General features: G+C 37.7%; 4 protein-coding genes across 4 annotated transcripts in view; 1 reads left to right on the top strand and 3 right to left on the bottom strand.

The window, feature by feature from the left end:
- Positions 1-1,922: 1,922 nt before the first annotated feature.
- Positions 1,923-3,939, top strand: LOC108571301. Its single transcript, XM_017933310.1, has 5 exons — positions 1,923-2,158; positions 2,600-2,787; positions 2,883-3,155; positions 3,240-3,513; positions 3,587-3,939. Exons 1-5 carry the CDS (start codon positions 2,044-2,046, stop codon positions 3,937-3,939), a joined length of 1,203 nt encoding a protein of 400 aa, XP_017788799.1. The 5' UTR covers positions 1,923-2,043.
- Positions 3,940-4,321: 382 nt separating this feature from the next.
- On the bottom strand, positions 4,322-5,820 carry LOC108571311 (THO complex subunit 6 homolog). The gene is made up of 5 exons (XM_017933322.1): positions 5,652-5,820; positions 5,232-5,459; positions 4,987-5,154; positions 4,753-4,915; positions 4,322-4,667 (listed from the first exon to the last, which is right to left on the bottom strand). Exons 1-5 carry the CDS (start codon positions 5,786-5,788, stop codon positions 4,347-4,349), a joined length of 1,017 nt encoding a protein of 338 aa, XP_017788811.1. The 5' UTR covers positions 5,789-5,820; the 3' UTR covers positions 4,322-4,346.
- A 304-nt stretch (positions 5,821-6,124) lies between these two features.
- On the bottom strand, positions 6,125-10,661 carry LOC108571483 (DNA ligase 1). Its single transcript, XM_017933542.1, has 16 exons — positions 10,574-10,661; positions 10,424-10,477; positions 10,182-10,268; positions 9,810-9,889; positions 9,411-9,733; positions 9,147-9,333; positions 8,957-9,083; positions 8,707-8,879; positions 8,410-8,633; positions 7,908-8,036; positions 7,712-7,848; positions 7,438-7,639; positions 7,157-7,363; positions 6,877-7,093; positions 6,576-6,811; positions 6,125-6,493 (listed from the first exon to the last, which is right to left on the bottom strand). Exons 1-16 carry the CDS (start codon positions 10,612-10,614, stop codon positions 6,125-6,127), a joined length of 2,793 nt encoding a protein of 930 aa, XP_017789031.1. The 5' UTR covers positions 10,615-10,661.
- A 1,544-nt stretch (positions 10,662-12,205) lies between these two features.
- LOC108571472 (ubiquitin-like modifier-activating enzyme 1) overlaps positions 12,206-15,588 on the bottom strand; it is a 4,441-nt gene continuing 1,058 nt past the window's right edge. The window contains exon 2 of the mRNA XM_017933531.1: positions 12,206-15,323. Within this exon, the coding sequence (XP_017789020.1) occupies positions 12,541-15,323 (2,783 nt within the window). The 3' untranslated portion in view covers positions 12,206-12,540. The remainder of the gene's footprint in view (positions 15,324-15,588) is intronic.

The raw sequence follows: 15,588 nt of genomic DNA, 5'->3' as shown, positions 1-15,588 counted from the left end.
ACTTCGGAAATTCGTTTTAGAGACTGAAAATTAAAATTCGACATTCTTATAGTGTTAGATGAATCTCTGACGAAATTGTCCCTACTCTTGTTCAAGGTTTCACTGTGTTTTCATATTTTCTCTGTCACAAACTTTAGAATTCTCAAAAAATTCAGAATTAAGATTAGACACTCTGTCCATATTACAAGGATAAATCTTATATTGCCCCAAAAGTACTCTGTCAACGATAAAATACAGTAAGACCCCTAAATTTTTAGGAAATTCTAAACTTTTCGGTTATTCAAATTTAATCCAAAAAGCGACGTCAGTGAAACTTAATTTGCATTACATTTCCCGCGTCATAGGGGCGAAACTCCTACTCTAAGAATATAAAAAACATGTGAATCAAAATCACGCATAAAATTTCATCTTCGCAAGAAAATTTCCCCACAATCCTTTATCGTTTCATTTCAATCAACCCAACCACGTTAGGCAACTTTTCCGCGGCACGCGACCTCCGTTTCCGGTGCAAGATCTGTCCCCGCGAGGCTAAAAAAGGGCTGCGCGGCGCGCTCGAGAGAGAGAGTGTGGTGGGAAAGTAGAAGGGGTCAGGGTGGTAGAAATTTTACGAGGCGGCGGTGAACGGTCGTTCGTAAATTTCACGGTGGCCAGAGGCCTGCTATTTATGCGAGGCGACAGCCGTAAATTTCCGCGGCGCGGTAAAGCACACCGGGGACACGGTCGCCGCGTCGACGAATAATTCATTTCCGCGGTCCGCGGCCCGCGGGCTAATTGAACGCCTATGAGACGAATTAATAATCCACTTTGTAGGGAGGTGCAACACGCGCGGAGATTTACCGCGATCTCGCGTTTTGTCGTTTAATAAATTCGTGAAAGATGCGGGCGGCCGCACACCGTGGACGGATTTTATGGGCAAACCTGAATGAGAAAATGTGTGATCTTAGGGTGCTTCGGAGATCGTAGAAATCTCTGCTGTACACGGTGAATTTTATGTTAGCAGTAAAAAAAAAAGAAAAAAGTGTAGATGTAAGTGAAAAGGCAGAGTGTCTATATGTATACATTTTTATTTCTGCATTTTACATGTAAGAAAATAAAAACACAGTTCTGATTGCCGTAATAAACTTGACAGGAAAATTTGTAGAATAGGAAACGCATAGATTTTCTCGTAAACGCGTCAGAGCGAAAGGGTTAAGATGAATTTATCGATACATTTTATGTATCGTACAAGTTTCACGATGAGCCAGGAAATTGTACTGAATAGAATAGAGACGTGTGTGTATTGGTACCACGTGGAACTGGGGTCCCCCGGTGGTTGAAGACAGAATCGATCGGTACTTAGAGTCGCTTATGCAAATCTCCCCTAATAAGCACCGCATTCATACAGCATCCGTGAACTTTTATCCGTGGGGATAAAAGATCGCATTGGACGGCGGTGCGAGATGCTCGAAATTGCTGTAATCAGGCGAACGATTCAGTCGGCTTTTCCACCCGTCGAAATTGCACCGACACTCTTACTAACGAGCCCTCTATTTCAATTTCTGAATCATCTCCGGCACTCGCACCTCATTCCGAAAGGGGTCTCCTTTGATTATTCGCAAGACTGCTATCTCTCTTTCCCCGTCGTGTCTAGTCGTTCTATTTATCTCGTTGTAAAAGGGAAGTGCACTTCTGTTAGTCGCAAACTAGTCCTCTGAATAGTGGTCATTTCCCGTGTACCCAACCAGAGCTTGTCTATTTGCACGCACGTTAAGAGGCACACGTCGCGCTCGTTTCGCGACGCTTATCCCTCTCCGATGGTTTTGACGTGCCTCGTTTCGCGTGTTCTTCCAAAGGGGGGTGTAGAAAATAGGATTTGACACGCAGCAGAAGATTTTCCGAAGAGATCGAATTTTTGTTTTCTTTGGATTACAGGAACATGGCTGTTCGGTGCAGACGGTGGACCTGGTGGCGGACTGTCCTTTGCAGGTGGTGACACCGTCGTCTAGGTCGCCGTCACCGCCGAGATCGCCGACGCCCTCGACGCCCCTCGCACCGCCGAGGAGCATGGGTCAACGGCCAAGCACCTTGTTGCGCCCCAAGATCTCTTTGACCTGGGTCCTACGAGGGCAACAGCAGTCTGCCTCCAACAACAATCATTCGGCCGCCAATGGAAACGCAGGTTCGTGGAGATGTCAGGATGAAGTTGTGTAATACGAGGGGGTTAGAGTCGAGAGGTCGGGCAAAATTTGGGTCGGGCAAATTTTCGTGTGGTCAGGCAAAATAGTTCGATTCTCTTTTTTTTGTGTGGAGCGTGGTCAGGCAAAAATGGTCAGGCATAGAGATTTTTGGGTCAGGCAAAGTGGTTCGCGTGCGGGCGGCGTCGGGTCGGGCAATGATTCAAGTGTAGGAAGTCTAAATTGAGCAATAGTCGAGGTAGCGCAGAGGTCAAGCAATAATCCGAAGTTGAAGAAAGAAATACCCGCTTCTAAAGTGGAAAGGTGATGCAGCCGTTGCGCAAGAACAGTTACTCATGAAAGTCTTCAAACGCCAAATGCCATAAATCACCTCGTAATTTCGCTACTTCGCGAGAAACTTAAGATACAATGTTATCTTTGGGAAGGTGGTGGGAACGGCGATCGGGAGGGCTTGTCGCGTGACAGCAAGGAAAGGTCCTCGAGGAGGAGCGTGAAAAGCGTGAAGGAGAAAGATGGCGGCAAGGAGAACGTCGACGGGGAGAAACGAGAGAAGAAGGTCCCGCACAGAATAGAAAAGATCGAGAGAACGGAGAAGGTGGAAGTTCAGGAAAAGGTTCTCCCTCCTAATAATCATCTTTCAACGCGAACGTTATAAAACGACGGGGAAAAAAGATTTACACTTAAACGTTTATCGTTACTCTTCCACAGCCTATCGGCAAAGAGGTGTTGGCGAACGAGAGACCGCTGGACAGTCCCCTGGACAAGCAGTCCGAGAAGGAATTTTCAGGTCTGAAGGAAGCGAAGGAGAAGGAGAAAGTTAAGAGGGCAGTGTCCGAACCGTCTCTCGTTTCCCGGGAGTCAACGTCCACGCCTAACGGTCGAGAGAAGCACAGACATCGAAGAACGAAACGTTCGCACAAGCCTAGGCCACCGAGCAGATTCGGCTACGAGATCGCGGATCTTGACGCATTTCTCACAAAGGTTTACCTTTCAGTCGTTCAATGTAACACAACTTGGCATAAACACACGAAGAATACTTCTAACGAAACGATTTAACAACTTCAGGCCTCGATAGAGAAACCCGCGAATATTCCTGTGGTCCTTTCTTTCCCATCCGTCCTGTATCAGACTCAAGGTGGTACTCAAGACGAGATGGCTCTCCCTCTTGGCACAGTCGTGAACGCTGTCTTCAAGAATCAAACCTGGTTGTACGTTCAAACGCCACACGGTCAAGAAGGCTACGTTGGATACGCAGCTTGCTTACCATTGGGGATATTACCACAGCCAACCAGAGGTCCGTGCTGGGAAGACTCTACGGACGTATTTCCTCGTCCTCTAGGTAGTTTCAAAGATGTATTTTCATGGTATCAGGTTTTTAGTTCATTCACCGTTAACCTACGTGATCTTTCCAGGTAACATGACCGACACGGAGAAGCTGAGGGACACCCGATCAGAGTGCGGAGCTCGAGGCAGAAATCCAAGGGTAAGGCGAGGTTCTAGGGACGCGGTGTCAGCCTGTGGGGAACGCAGCGTCGACAGACTGTACCTTAGGGCCGCTGCAAACGCTAGAACCAAAGGATCCCGTCACACTTTGCTCGTCATACGTAATGACTACGAAGGCCAGGGTGGGAACGCTCTGAGCGTGTCCAAGGGTGATGTTGTAGCTCTGCTCAGTGATCACGTCAGTGACTGGTTCTGGGTTCGTTCACGAGACGGTAGAGAAGGTTTCATTCCAGCGGTGATCGCGGGTCATGGATTCCTTTGACTATTGCGTTGCTATGATTTGTGTAGAATCAGTTGGCCACTCACCACCATCAAGGAATAAACCCACTGTCGTGTAATTTGTCGTTCTATCTTTTGTTTTCTTCACTCTGCGTGTTTCTTTGGAACCTAGTCTTGATCAGTGAACTGGCTTTAGACAGACGTTAGTTGTATTCCGATACACTTCAAGAATCCGCTGAATGAATGAAGAATCCCAGTGAATGCTCGTGTTACGTGTGGAACCATGACAAACAGATACTTGTATATTTGTAAAAAGTTTTATATCATGTTTTATAAAATGCACATTGTATTAATATATTTATTTAAAAAATATACGTATACTTAATGAGATCGTTTTCTTCCACAGATCATTCGATAGGGTGTGATTTAGATTTTTTACGTTTGACTTTATTACGCAAACTTTAACATCAATTCGCGATAATTGAAGTTCGTACAGATGTCGAGATTGTTCGACGAACCGGCTATACTTAACACTTTTTGCGGTACTTCCTGGTAACTGATATTATACACTGTGCTGCTGCAAGTTGGCACTTTAGCTAATGTTTCTCCTTGATAAGTTAAATGATAGACGTAAGGCGCTGCACCAGCTGCTATCACACGTTCCTCGTAGATTTTTGCTACGTGGATACCTTCATCCGGAAGATCGAACACGGTGGCTGCTTCCATCGTGCGCATATGCCACAAAGATAAACTTGGGCCGCCGCCGCATAACTTAAATAATCGATATGTTCCAGTTATTCTTTGGTCGTTATTTTATAATAAATTATATATTCTGTGGGAAAAATAAAGAAGGTACCAGCCAATCGTCTGTGAAGTCTATCGCGCCAATCCATTTACCTAATCTTTGTCTAGCAACTTTGTCTACTAAATGAGGTGTTAATATATTCGTGTTCTCCTTTTTTCGTAAATCCCACAACCTCACTGTTCCATCTTCACCACACGAGGCTAACTGATTACCCCTGAAATGTATAGTAAAACGTTTTATGTTCAAATATGTAAAATCATTCATTTGGAGTTAAGTGATACATACATTAAAGATAAACAGTGAATGTAGTCTGTATGTCCTTGTAGACTTCGAAGTATTCTACCATCTTCTAAACTGATTACATAAATATTGTTGTCACCACAACCAGCATACAGTAAACTGCTTGGTTTGTAGTATATCATATAATTTACATCTGCCCTTTCATAGCTGTCTCTGAAAGTCAACTGTTATCAATATTACCAAAGGTATAATGTCAATACCGGTTATTCACATTTATTATGTAGTCTTACTTATCAACTGGAAGTTGTACAGTCCATGAAACTTTACTCTTTGGTGCTTTGCTTGAAGTAATCATCTTCCAGTCCCATCCAGAGATTTCTCCTGATATTCCTGTTACTAAGAAATTGTCTGTTGAAGCCATACTCTGTACCTGTTGATTAGAATGAGCGGTGAAGTGATAAGTGGGTCCTTGTAATTCATTTTCTTCCACTTTATGGGGTCCTAAAGCTTTTGATAACCTATAAAAAATGTTTTAACATTACGATATGGTCGTTGCATCTTAATTTGGATGCTTCCTGTTATTTTAATACGCTGTGCAAAAACTTTGGCAAATTTGCAACAATTTATTATCATGCGAAAAATTATTTTAATTCATGTCGACATAACCTACATTTACATGTCATTGAATAGCGTATCAAATATTTACTCACTCGAAAACTGATACGTCTCCATAAATATTTCCAGCCACTAAATAATTTCCGTCATGGGAGAATGTTTGCGACAATACAGTGTTATAAAATAACTTTTGATTAATTGTATCAGTCACAATTTGTTGATTGGTTTTCATGGTGTTTTGAGGAACTGTTGAGGTTAGCAAATCAGCACAGCAAAACATACAGACAGCCACGTTTTAACATCGAGTAAGGAAAAAGAAAGAACATTGATGTAATGCATTGCTCTTATTAAATGTAATATTTATTTAAAAAACAATTATCTGTATTCATAATAATGCATATACGTTCACAAAATTTGATACTATTTTATCGTATAGACGAAAATAAACGCAATTATATACGTACAAAAATATTCCAAAGGTATGCAATTGTATGACAAAAATAGTGTAACTATGTGCTATAACTAATAACATATTCTAACGTGGTTTAAAAAAGTATCAAAGTTACATTTAATAAAAATCTTCTGTCCCTTTTGAAACTGTCGTTTGATTCTTGATCTGTTCTTGACTGTTGTACATTGTTGCAACTTGTTGCGCGTTTGTAGCATCCTCGCTGTTTTTATCGTCACGTATACGAACAAACCGGGGAAATCGCAAAGATATGCCCTTTTCTGGATCAATAATACCTACAGCTGCTTTATGAATAGGTGACAACGATAAATCTGCGCATTTAATTTCCCATACTTGAATGGGTTCAAACCAGTGATCAGGTTCGAGAGATGAATCGTAACGATAGTACGATTTGGTTTGCGATATTAAATGCTCTTTAAAGAATTCGGTGTGCTTCTGAAGATCTTCGTCGCTAAACCCGGTACCGATCTAAACAAATAAAATATTATAACGCATTATCGTTGTAATCATCTTACTGTAAAAAAATCGTTACAAAATTAATGATATTCACCTTACAAATACTTTGATATTCCTCATTCTCTTGATCGTAACAAGCCAAAAGAAATCCGCCGTAAGTTCCTGTCCTTTTCCCTTTTCCTATATATCCACCAATGACAACTACGTCTAACGTGTCACCCACACCATCTAAATAATCTTTTTTCAATTTCAGCCAATTTCGTGAACGCTTAGCAATCTCGTACGTTGCTTCTTCTTTTAAAGTCTTCACCATAAGACCCTCACAGTTACCTATCAAATATTACCATAGATTTTTTTAAAGTGATTTATTTTAAATGGACAAAAATTAAACCAACCTTTAATTGATTCGTCTAAGAAGACTTGCACTTGTTCCATAGTCGATGTATCTAAACTTGTTGCGTATTTCCATTCTCCATTTACTTCTTTGAAATTCTCTTTTAGTAATTCACGACGTTTTTCGAAAGGTTTTTGTACTAATGATTCTCCATTTAAATATAACAAATCAAACATAAATACACACACTTGGACTTTAATATCTGCCTCATTTGCATCCTGTAAGAGAAAGTATATGTGGAATTTTTACCATATACATGTACACACTTTGCAATCAATTACCTTGCGTTTCCTCGTACTAAGTATTTGGAAAGGAAGAATTTGCTTCTTTTCGGTATCCCAAGCAACTGCTTCGCAGTCAAGAATACAACTTTTAACTTCTTCCCCTTGTGTACTTTTAAATCGTCCTATAATATCGGGATATTTGCTAGTATTATTTTCTTGATTCCTACTGTAAATACTAATTTTACCATCCTCGGCAAGATGGATCTACGAAATATTTAAGATAATCAATATCTCACAAAATACTATGGTAATATTTTGAATTGCGAAAAAAAATAAACCTGTGCTCTTTCTCCATCATATTTCCACTCGCATGTAAACTCTAACCCTTCAAAACGTGTTAATACTTCTTGGATACCTTTAGTAGGATGTGCCAACATGGGTTTCATAGGTATTCCAGGTGTAATTTTACATTTATTCGGTAACTCTTTAACTCCATCCTTTAGTAAAACAGGAATTATTTTATCATAATTTGGACACTCACTGGAAATAAACGTTCTACATAATACATATTGAAAATCAATTCAGTTATCCAAAGTATAAACAAACTCTAACCAGTATGTTGTTTTTATATTAAGAGCATTCTCGTCGTATTTTTCTTTAAAGGTATCGCTTGAAATTTTTTTACTCGCATCGAGAATTCTTGGAGAGCTCTGTTCTGGTGGAGTCATAGTGCATGCTAACGCCAGAGCCTGTAAATATTTACCTTTAATTGTATGCAATTATCGCAATATAGTATACAAATGCTTACTTGCAATACAGATTGTTCCGCTAGACCAATTCGAAGTTTACCACCTAAAGATCGTATGAGATATCTGGCTTCCGTAAATCGACAGGCTACAAAAAGTGACTGGATTTTATCTAATTTTTTGGACAAAGACTGTAAAAAGATATTACTCGTTTACAATGAAGAATTCATCGTGAAATAATATCATTATTCAGCGATATGATGTGAATATGATAAAATTACGAATTAATTAATTACATCAAACAGTGTTATCGCCGGCTAAGTCATCTAGCTTTATCTTTCTTTACATATCGTCACTACAAACATAGATGTTTAAAAAGATATAAATAAATCTAAATTTTTTTTCTATATGTCCCATTTTTAAAACTAGAAACAATATTTCAATTTTTGCGCGCAATATACTAAGCAAGCGTACAAAACACAACTTGCACGGTAACAACAATGATGGAGTAGAAGGGGAAGCTTTGAAATAATGTAGCGTGGACAACACTGGTGTACATCATACCGCAGAACCAGTCATTTGAGCGATTTCCTTCAGTCTAGAGTACACGCTTGTTACTGTTAGCGGAGCAGGTTGAAACATCGTCCTTTGATTGGAACGACTTCCTTCTGCCACAATACCTAAATCGCCAACTTCTTGAACATCTGCTTTTATTTGAGCTAAACTTCTACCAGTACATTGAGCTATAGCTTTCATAAGGTTTGTTTCCGCCACACCCAATTCAATTCCTTTAATAGAATTGCATAATACTTTAGCAAAAAAAAAAAAAAAGAAAAGAAAAAGAGATTTACTAGCACGTACCTTCGTAAGCAGGTGCTAGTTGATTAAGACATAAATATATACTAGGAAGTAAATCATCAGAATTTAGAAGTATAACAGAACGAAAATAATTCGATAAAATTTCTATCATCTTCAATCGAGCACTTGTCTCTTCGATTAATTCCAGTGTACGTGTAAGCGCAATGTACGGTACCCTGCAACAAATCTTTCAATTTTTGTAATACATGGCTACAATAGGTAATCCGATACTAGAAAAGAATAAAAGACATACTTTTCACCCTTTTTCCAAAATGCATCCTCTATAGGATCATATTTCGACTTACTAGGATTATAGGAATGACTAGCCGATTTTTTCTTATCTTCGCTATTATTGACCGTGTTTTCTTTCTGTTTTGAAGCTAAAACATATAGATTGCATTAAACACCTTATTTATTCATTAATATTTCGAAAGATATATTACCGAAAAAACTATGTATTTTCTTAGCAGGCTTTTCTACATTGATTTGTTCTTTTTTATCCTCTTTTGCAGTATCTGTTATACTTTCAGAAACTTCCTCATCAGATTTTTCTTTTCCTTTAAAAGGACTTTCTTCTTCTTCTTCTTTTTCTTTTTCACTGATGTTTAATTTTTTTGGACTCTCTGGCAACTAGTAATTGATATATATATGTAAACAATATTCTTTTTAAAAATGTAGTACAATGTGCATATAATTATTATACATACTGGAATACGTTCTTCTTCATCACTGGAATCACTAAGTGCTATTATTCTTTTCCTTTTCTTAGCTTTTTTTTGAGTTTTTTTTGCCTTAGTTTCACTAGCAGATTTATCAGATTCAGATTTAGATTCAGATTCAACACTTGACTGTTTATGTTTTGAAGTTGATATATTTTCTTTTTGTTCTTGAATCTTTAAGTTTACATTTACTTCCCTTTTTGTTTCTTCTACATCGTTAGTTTTTTTCTTTTTCTTAGTCACAGATGAAGTTTTAGATTTTTTCTTTTCATTGCCCATTGTTGTTGCAGGTGACACTTTTTTTGAGGTTCCTTAAATACAAGTATAGCATCAAAAAAGCTTTTATATGTAAGTTACTCTATTTAGTTACATACATATCTATTTTACCATTTGCTTTTTTCAATGGGGAAGGAGATATTAATGTTGGCTTCTGTTTTAGAGAATTGTCTATCTTTGTACTAGAAGAACTATAACAGAAGTTACAATGAATAAATAAAAGTTATATACATTTATTTAAAAGTATAAAACAAGCTCAGCAAGTGATTAATAATATCAATGATCCAGTAGATAACATGTAAAATTAAAAACATTACAAATAATCAGGTAAAAATATGATAAAATGACAATACCTCATAAAAGAAATAATAAAATATCGGAACATAGTACTTCATTATCTAGTGCATAGAACTATTATCATGATTACAATTCATTATCTAGTGCATTGAACTATTGCCAGTATTACAATTCATTTTTAATTACCTAGTTTCACTACTGTCACCACTTTCTTGCCTTTTCCGTTTGAAATTTTCTGAACTGTCCTCATCTTCTTTACCAGTTTTGCTATTACTATGTATCCAATTAAGAAAATAATTTACAGTAGGATAATAATCATGGACTAGAGAACGTGGAGGATTATTATAAATCTTAATCTTCCACAAACCATAACGAAGCAACATAATTATAATATAGCAAAGTATTTAAAAAGTGAGACTACGACGTACCTTACATTGTTTGATTCAGTTTTATCTATCGAGTTCACTTTTGTGAAAAATGACCTGGGCCAAATAAAGGGTAAACGAATATCATAAATGTGGTGAAGAATTAATATTTTTATTTAATTCTTATTTAATTTCTTCAATTGCTTTACTTACGTTATACTACGTTGAGACATCGTATATTTTTTTATATCCATGAACTATATACGTAGTACCAAATAGTTCTTTGTACGGTCCTGGCCGAATTATTAGGCCGTAAGTGTTTATATTTCTGTACACTCGAAATATATTTACTTTGTACCCTGATCAATTTTCTAAACTTGACATATCTTGGCCCGTACTATAAACGACATTTTTTATTCAGAATGTTTATTGAAACCTTCATGTGACATCTATACACCATATTTTATTTTGTACATTCCCTTCCACTCTATGTACTGTGTAGACCAAGATCAGAAGGACCGTTAGTTTAATCAGTGGACCGAAATTTAAAATTGTAACGTACTTCAGTTTCATCATAAGTGAGATACTTCATCTTAACGTTTCAATTTTATAAAAAATAATAATATAAACAAAATAAAAGTAAAAAATGATAATTCTATCCCATCATTTGGCAATGTATTACGAACAAGTTAAAAAAAATGAAAATTTCTAACTATCTCTCACAGTTTACCAATTACGTATTAACAAAAAAGCTTAATTCATTACAAGTTAAATTGTATTAGACAACCGTAGGTATTGTTCCCCCCCCCCCTTTCTTTAAGGATCGATTTATTATAAGAAAAAAAAATAGTTATTAGAAACGAAGGAGAAAATACAGGATTAGAAAAAGAACGCATTTCCAAATTTTATTTTCGTTACTATATTTCTCATGTTCCTTGAAATCCAAACACATCTATTTATTATCTATTGATAAAATAATACAATAAATATCCGCATTATCCTAAAATTAACAAAATATCTTCCTTTTTTTTTCTTCTTGTATTCCTTGGTCTAAAGTGTGCAATTCTTTTTGAAGCTTCTTCCCAAAGATTTGTTCTTACAAATTTAAATGCAGTATCCCTTATAACAACAAACAGCCTTAGCCAACAGTGTATTCTGTGTTCGAAAAGTAAAGCGGACAAATCAAAATCATCGATAACGTATAGATTATATAAAATCTTAAAATATCCAGTCCGATAGCAAGAGCATACTGATACAAAAAACGGGAAGGTAAGGGCGAGAAATTCGTGACGTTTTTTATTTTTTACTTATTTAGTTCGCGTGCCCCTAAATGTAAAAAAAAATTGTATCTGTAAATAGAAAATGAAAAAAAAAAATAATGCGACAAAGGCAAGATACATTTGCGTTCAGTTTTTTATTTTCACGTTTATCTATGGTCTATATTAAATGTGCTAGCGTTATTCGTCTAAGGATCATTGAGTTATCATTGAGTAATTTACATTTCGATTCTATACATAAAGTCGTGAAGTGTGAGTCCTAAGAAAATTCTTACCATGACAATTCCCTTTATGATCCAATATGGACTAAACTCTTTTGCAATTTTTTTATCGTATCTTCGTTTTTCTCTTTTTTTTTTTAATAGTCATTTTATAAACAGCACAAGACTGTAGATTCTCTTGTACAAATTTTCATCCGCTTATATATCTTTTTCTTTTATCAACAGTTCGAATTATTATAGAGCTAGTTCTTTCTTTTCTTTTTTTTTAATTTTTTCTTCGGAAAATATCGTGAAAGGCAAAAGAAATATGCGTAACGAATTTATTATGAAATCAATCGAGACAGAAGATCACAGGAGGCGATAATGAAAAGGCAAAAAAAAAAAAAACAAAAATAACAAACAGTTGTGAGCCCCAAAGTTGATGTTTTAACAAGAAGGGAGATCATAGTAAGACGAACTCAGTGGATCCCGCGATCGCTTGGCTATTATAAATGCTACAAAGCATCGGCGATAAAAATGAATCGTATTTTTTTTTGTTTTTTTTGTTTACTTTGAGAGCCTTACTTAGACAAAGATTAATATTTTTCTCCTGTATCGTATTGTAAAATAGAAATTTGTGGAAATTACTACGGCTAAGTCAGTTAAGTAGACATCTCTCGTATCCCGGTGGCATCAACGTGTTTCACGGCAAAGTGTAGCGAACGTACGGGACTTCCACGTCATTTCCGTCGGTGTCGTTACAGCAAAGTTCGAACACCAACGCACGTACATGACTTTCCAGTTTCTTCTTCGACACCTTCTTGACTACCTCCGACATCAACAGGCCCATACGCTCTTGGCATTTAGGCTTCGCCATGAAGAACGAGTAAAGCATACAAACACCTTGAGACAACATGGTCACTTCCAAATTGTGATGCTCTTTGAAGTAATCCAAGAACTCTTTCAGTGTCAGCTCTCCCTTAACCTCAAACCGGTCCCAGAGTGTCCACTCGCTGTCGTAGTACTTCAATTTCGGCGCAGCGATAGGTTCCGAGAATCCAAAGAATGGTAGTGCAAGATTGACGAAACCATTCTTGTAGACTGACAAATCTTTCACGCCACGAGTTAACTTGATCAATTCCAGACAAGCAAGACCAGCTACCACAGATGTGGTAGTGGCAATAGCTGGTATTATTTTACCGGCGATCAGTTTGCTCTTGTGTCTGTCAGCTGGTGGAATTTTGTAATTAGTAGCACGAAGATTCGAGGCTGCCACAATGAAGTCTATATGGAAATTAGTGTCGTCGTCCTTCTCGAATTCTTGTGGATAAATTACAAGACCATTGAGATCTTCAACTCTTGGCAATTCTTCTTGCAACTGACTGAGTCTTTCGTGATCAATGTTCCCGCTACCATTCGACACTTGCACCTGTGAGTCTGTCTCGGCTATTTTCACTCCAGATTTCGGCGTGAATTCAGGCACTGGCACGGTGCTGACAATCCTGGCGATTTCCTCTCGATTTCTGTTAATAGTGATGCCGTAGACCTTTGCCTTCAAGTTAGCTGCAGCCACGATGTAGTCTAAATGCAACGGATCATTGACGTTAAATGTTAGTGGCTCAGGGCACCTCTTTGGTCCTGACCAAAATGGCTGACCACTCGATGTAACTTGAAAGGGAGGGAAATTGAACAAAAGTTGTCTTATTTGATTATTGTACTGCTCCTGCCAATGACAACGGGCCCATGTGACACAGTCGGCGAACGTTTTTGGTCTTTCATCAACCAAAGCTGTTTTCACAGATTCTAATACTTCTAGTGGCTGAACACCAGGCAGTTTTAAGGTTCTATCCACGAATTGTGGATCTGATATATATTGAGCGGCGTTCTCAGCAGCCTGACGAAACAGACCTTCGAAATTGTCCCTGGCCCATTGTAAAGTGTGTTCTATAGCATTCGGGAAATTTTTTAGCGTGCAAATTGGTATACTCTTCTCTGGTGGATCCTGGGAAGAGCTGTATGATTCTGTTAAGAATGGAACAACAATCTGAGTATTGCCCTTTGTACCCAGAGTACCAGATTCCAAGAGAGGCTTTCTGTAATATACACAACGACGATCCATATAAATACGAGCGTTAACATTATCTAATGCATTTGCAACACCGTCTAAGACCTCGAAGAAATCGTCGTTATATATTTTCTCTGTTTCTGGGCATACTCTGTTTTCGTGAGCTATCACTTTCATGTCTGGATTCATGCTCCTTATGACTCTAGCTGCCGTCGATGATTTCGACTGTTGAACATCCGATGGTCTGAACAGAAATTGTCTATTCAAGTTAGATTTTTCTATCAAATCCATATCAGTGACTGTTACACTACCATTCTCAGCACCAACACCTAACATTGCAAAGTTTTTGAGTAATTCACAACCAATGGCTCCTGCTCCTACAACAAAGTACTTCAGACTTCCAATCTTCGATTGAAATTTACGTCCGAAAACGGCTATCTGTGAGTCGTAACGTGAACCAATGGGGCTACAATCTTCTTCTGAAAGTTCAGAGCGGTCTGCAGGTAAGCATTCAATAGCATCAAAGTACAGCCACTGGAATATGGGATGGAACTTTCCAGAACAAGCCTTCATCACTTCTTGAGCTACAATTCCACCAATAGTAGCATTCATTGGACTTAAATTTCCACAACATATCTTTGCAAATATTTCAAACAAGTCTGTATTGATTTCAGTTTCCCTGCCTGTTTCCTCTTTCACAATCTTAGCTAACTCTAAGAATTCTTTTGCATCTTCCTGATTCCATGGCCTCGGTAATTTTCCATTTGCTTCTATGTAACGGTGCAATACCATGAAAGCCAAGTGTATCTGTTCTGGATAATCAAACTTTCCAAAATCAGTAACCTGGAAGTCTGGTTTCTTGAGGGCATCTTTTAAAGAAGCAAACTGTAGGATCTTTGGCATTTTTACTTGTGTTACTATACCACCACGAATATATTCAGAGTATCTGGATGTTTCCCCAATGCTAAAAGTATAAGGGCCAAGAACTTTTATTTTGATTGGATCACAACCATTTAGTTCTGACATTCCCTGCACTTCAGAAAAGGTGACATAATCACCATCCTCCATTCCATGGCGTGTATCATCCAAACATGTAACAACACCTTCGGTATCTTGGGAAATACTAGCAACCATTGCACTTACAGGTGGTTCACCATTGGTATCAACTACTTTGAACTTATTTCCAAAGTCACAAAAGACTTGAGAAAATAGGCCTCTGGTATCTGCTATGATAAGTGCTATTTCATTCGCATGAGTAATCTCAGAAACACGCAATTGTTCCTTTAATGAAGCTTCAGTCAAAACAACAACCTTGAACTTCTTGATATAGGATTCAGTTAAAGGCCCAGAATGGTGGCATGTTGGGACATAATTGTTCAGCTCAGACAAGCGTTGGCAACAGGCAACAGCTCTGTTTTTACCTGAAAATTAAATTATAATACATCAGTCTCTTTGCTCAATCATTTCTAGCATTGTGTTTTTAAAAATACTACACTTGAATAATGCTACATATCATTGTCATTAACAATTTTACTTATAATCTAACACAAAGCACAATTCATATACACACACACACACACATTGACTAAAATAATTCCCACAGAATCTGCATTTGAAATGTACAAAGGAACGATGTGCACCAATTTAAAGATAATTCGTTTTTTTTTTTTTTTTTTTTTTTTAATT

This window comes from Habropoda laboriosa, unplaced genomic scaffold (genome assembly GCF_001263275.1).
Source record: "Habropoda laboriosa isolate 0110345459 unplaced genomic scaffold, ASM126327v1 scaffold15, whole genome shotgun sequence".
Taxonomy (NCBI): Eukaryota; Metazoa; Arthropoda; class Insecta; order Hymenoptera; family Apidae; genus Habropoda; species Habropoda laboriosa.
This window is presented reverse-complemented; position numbering and strand designations above follow the sequence as displayed.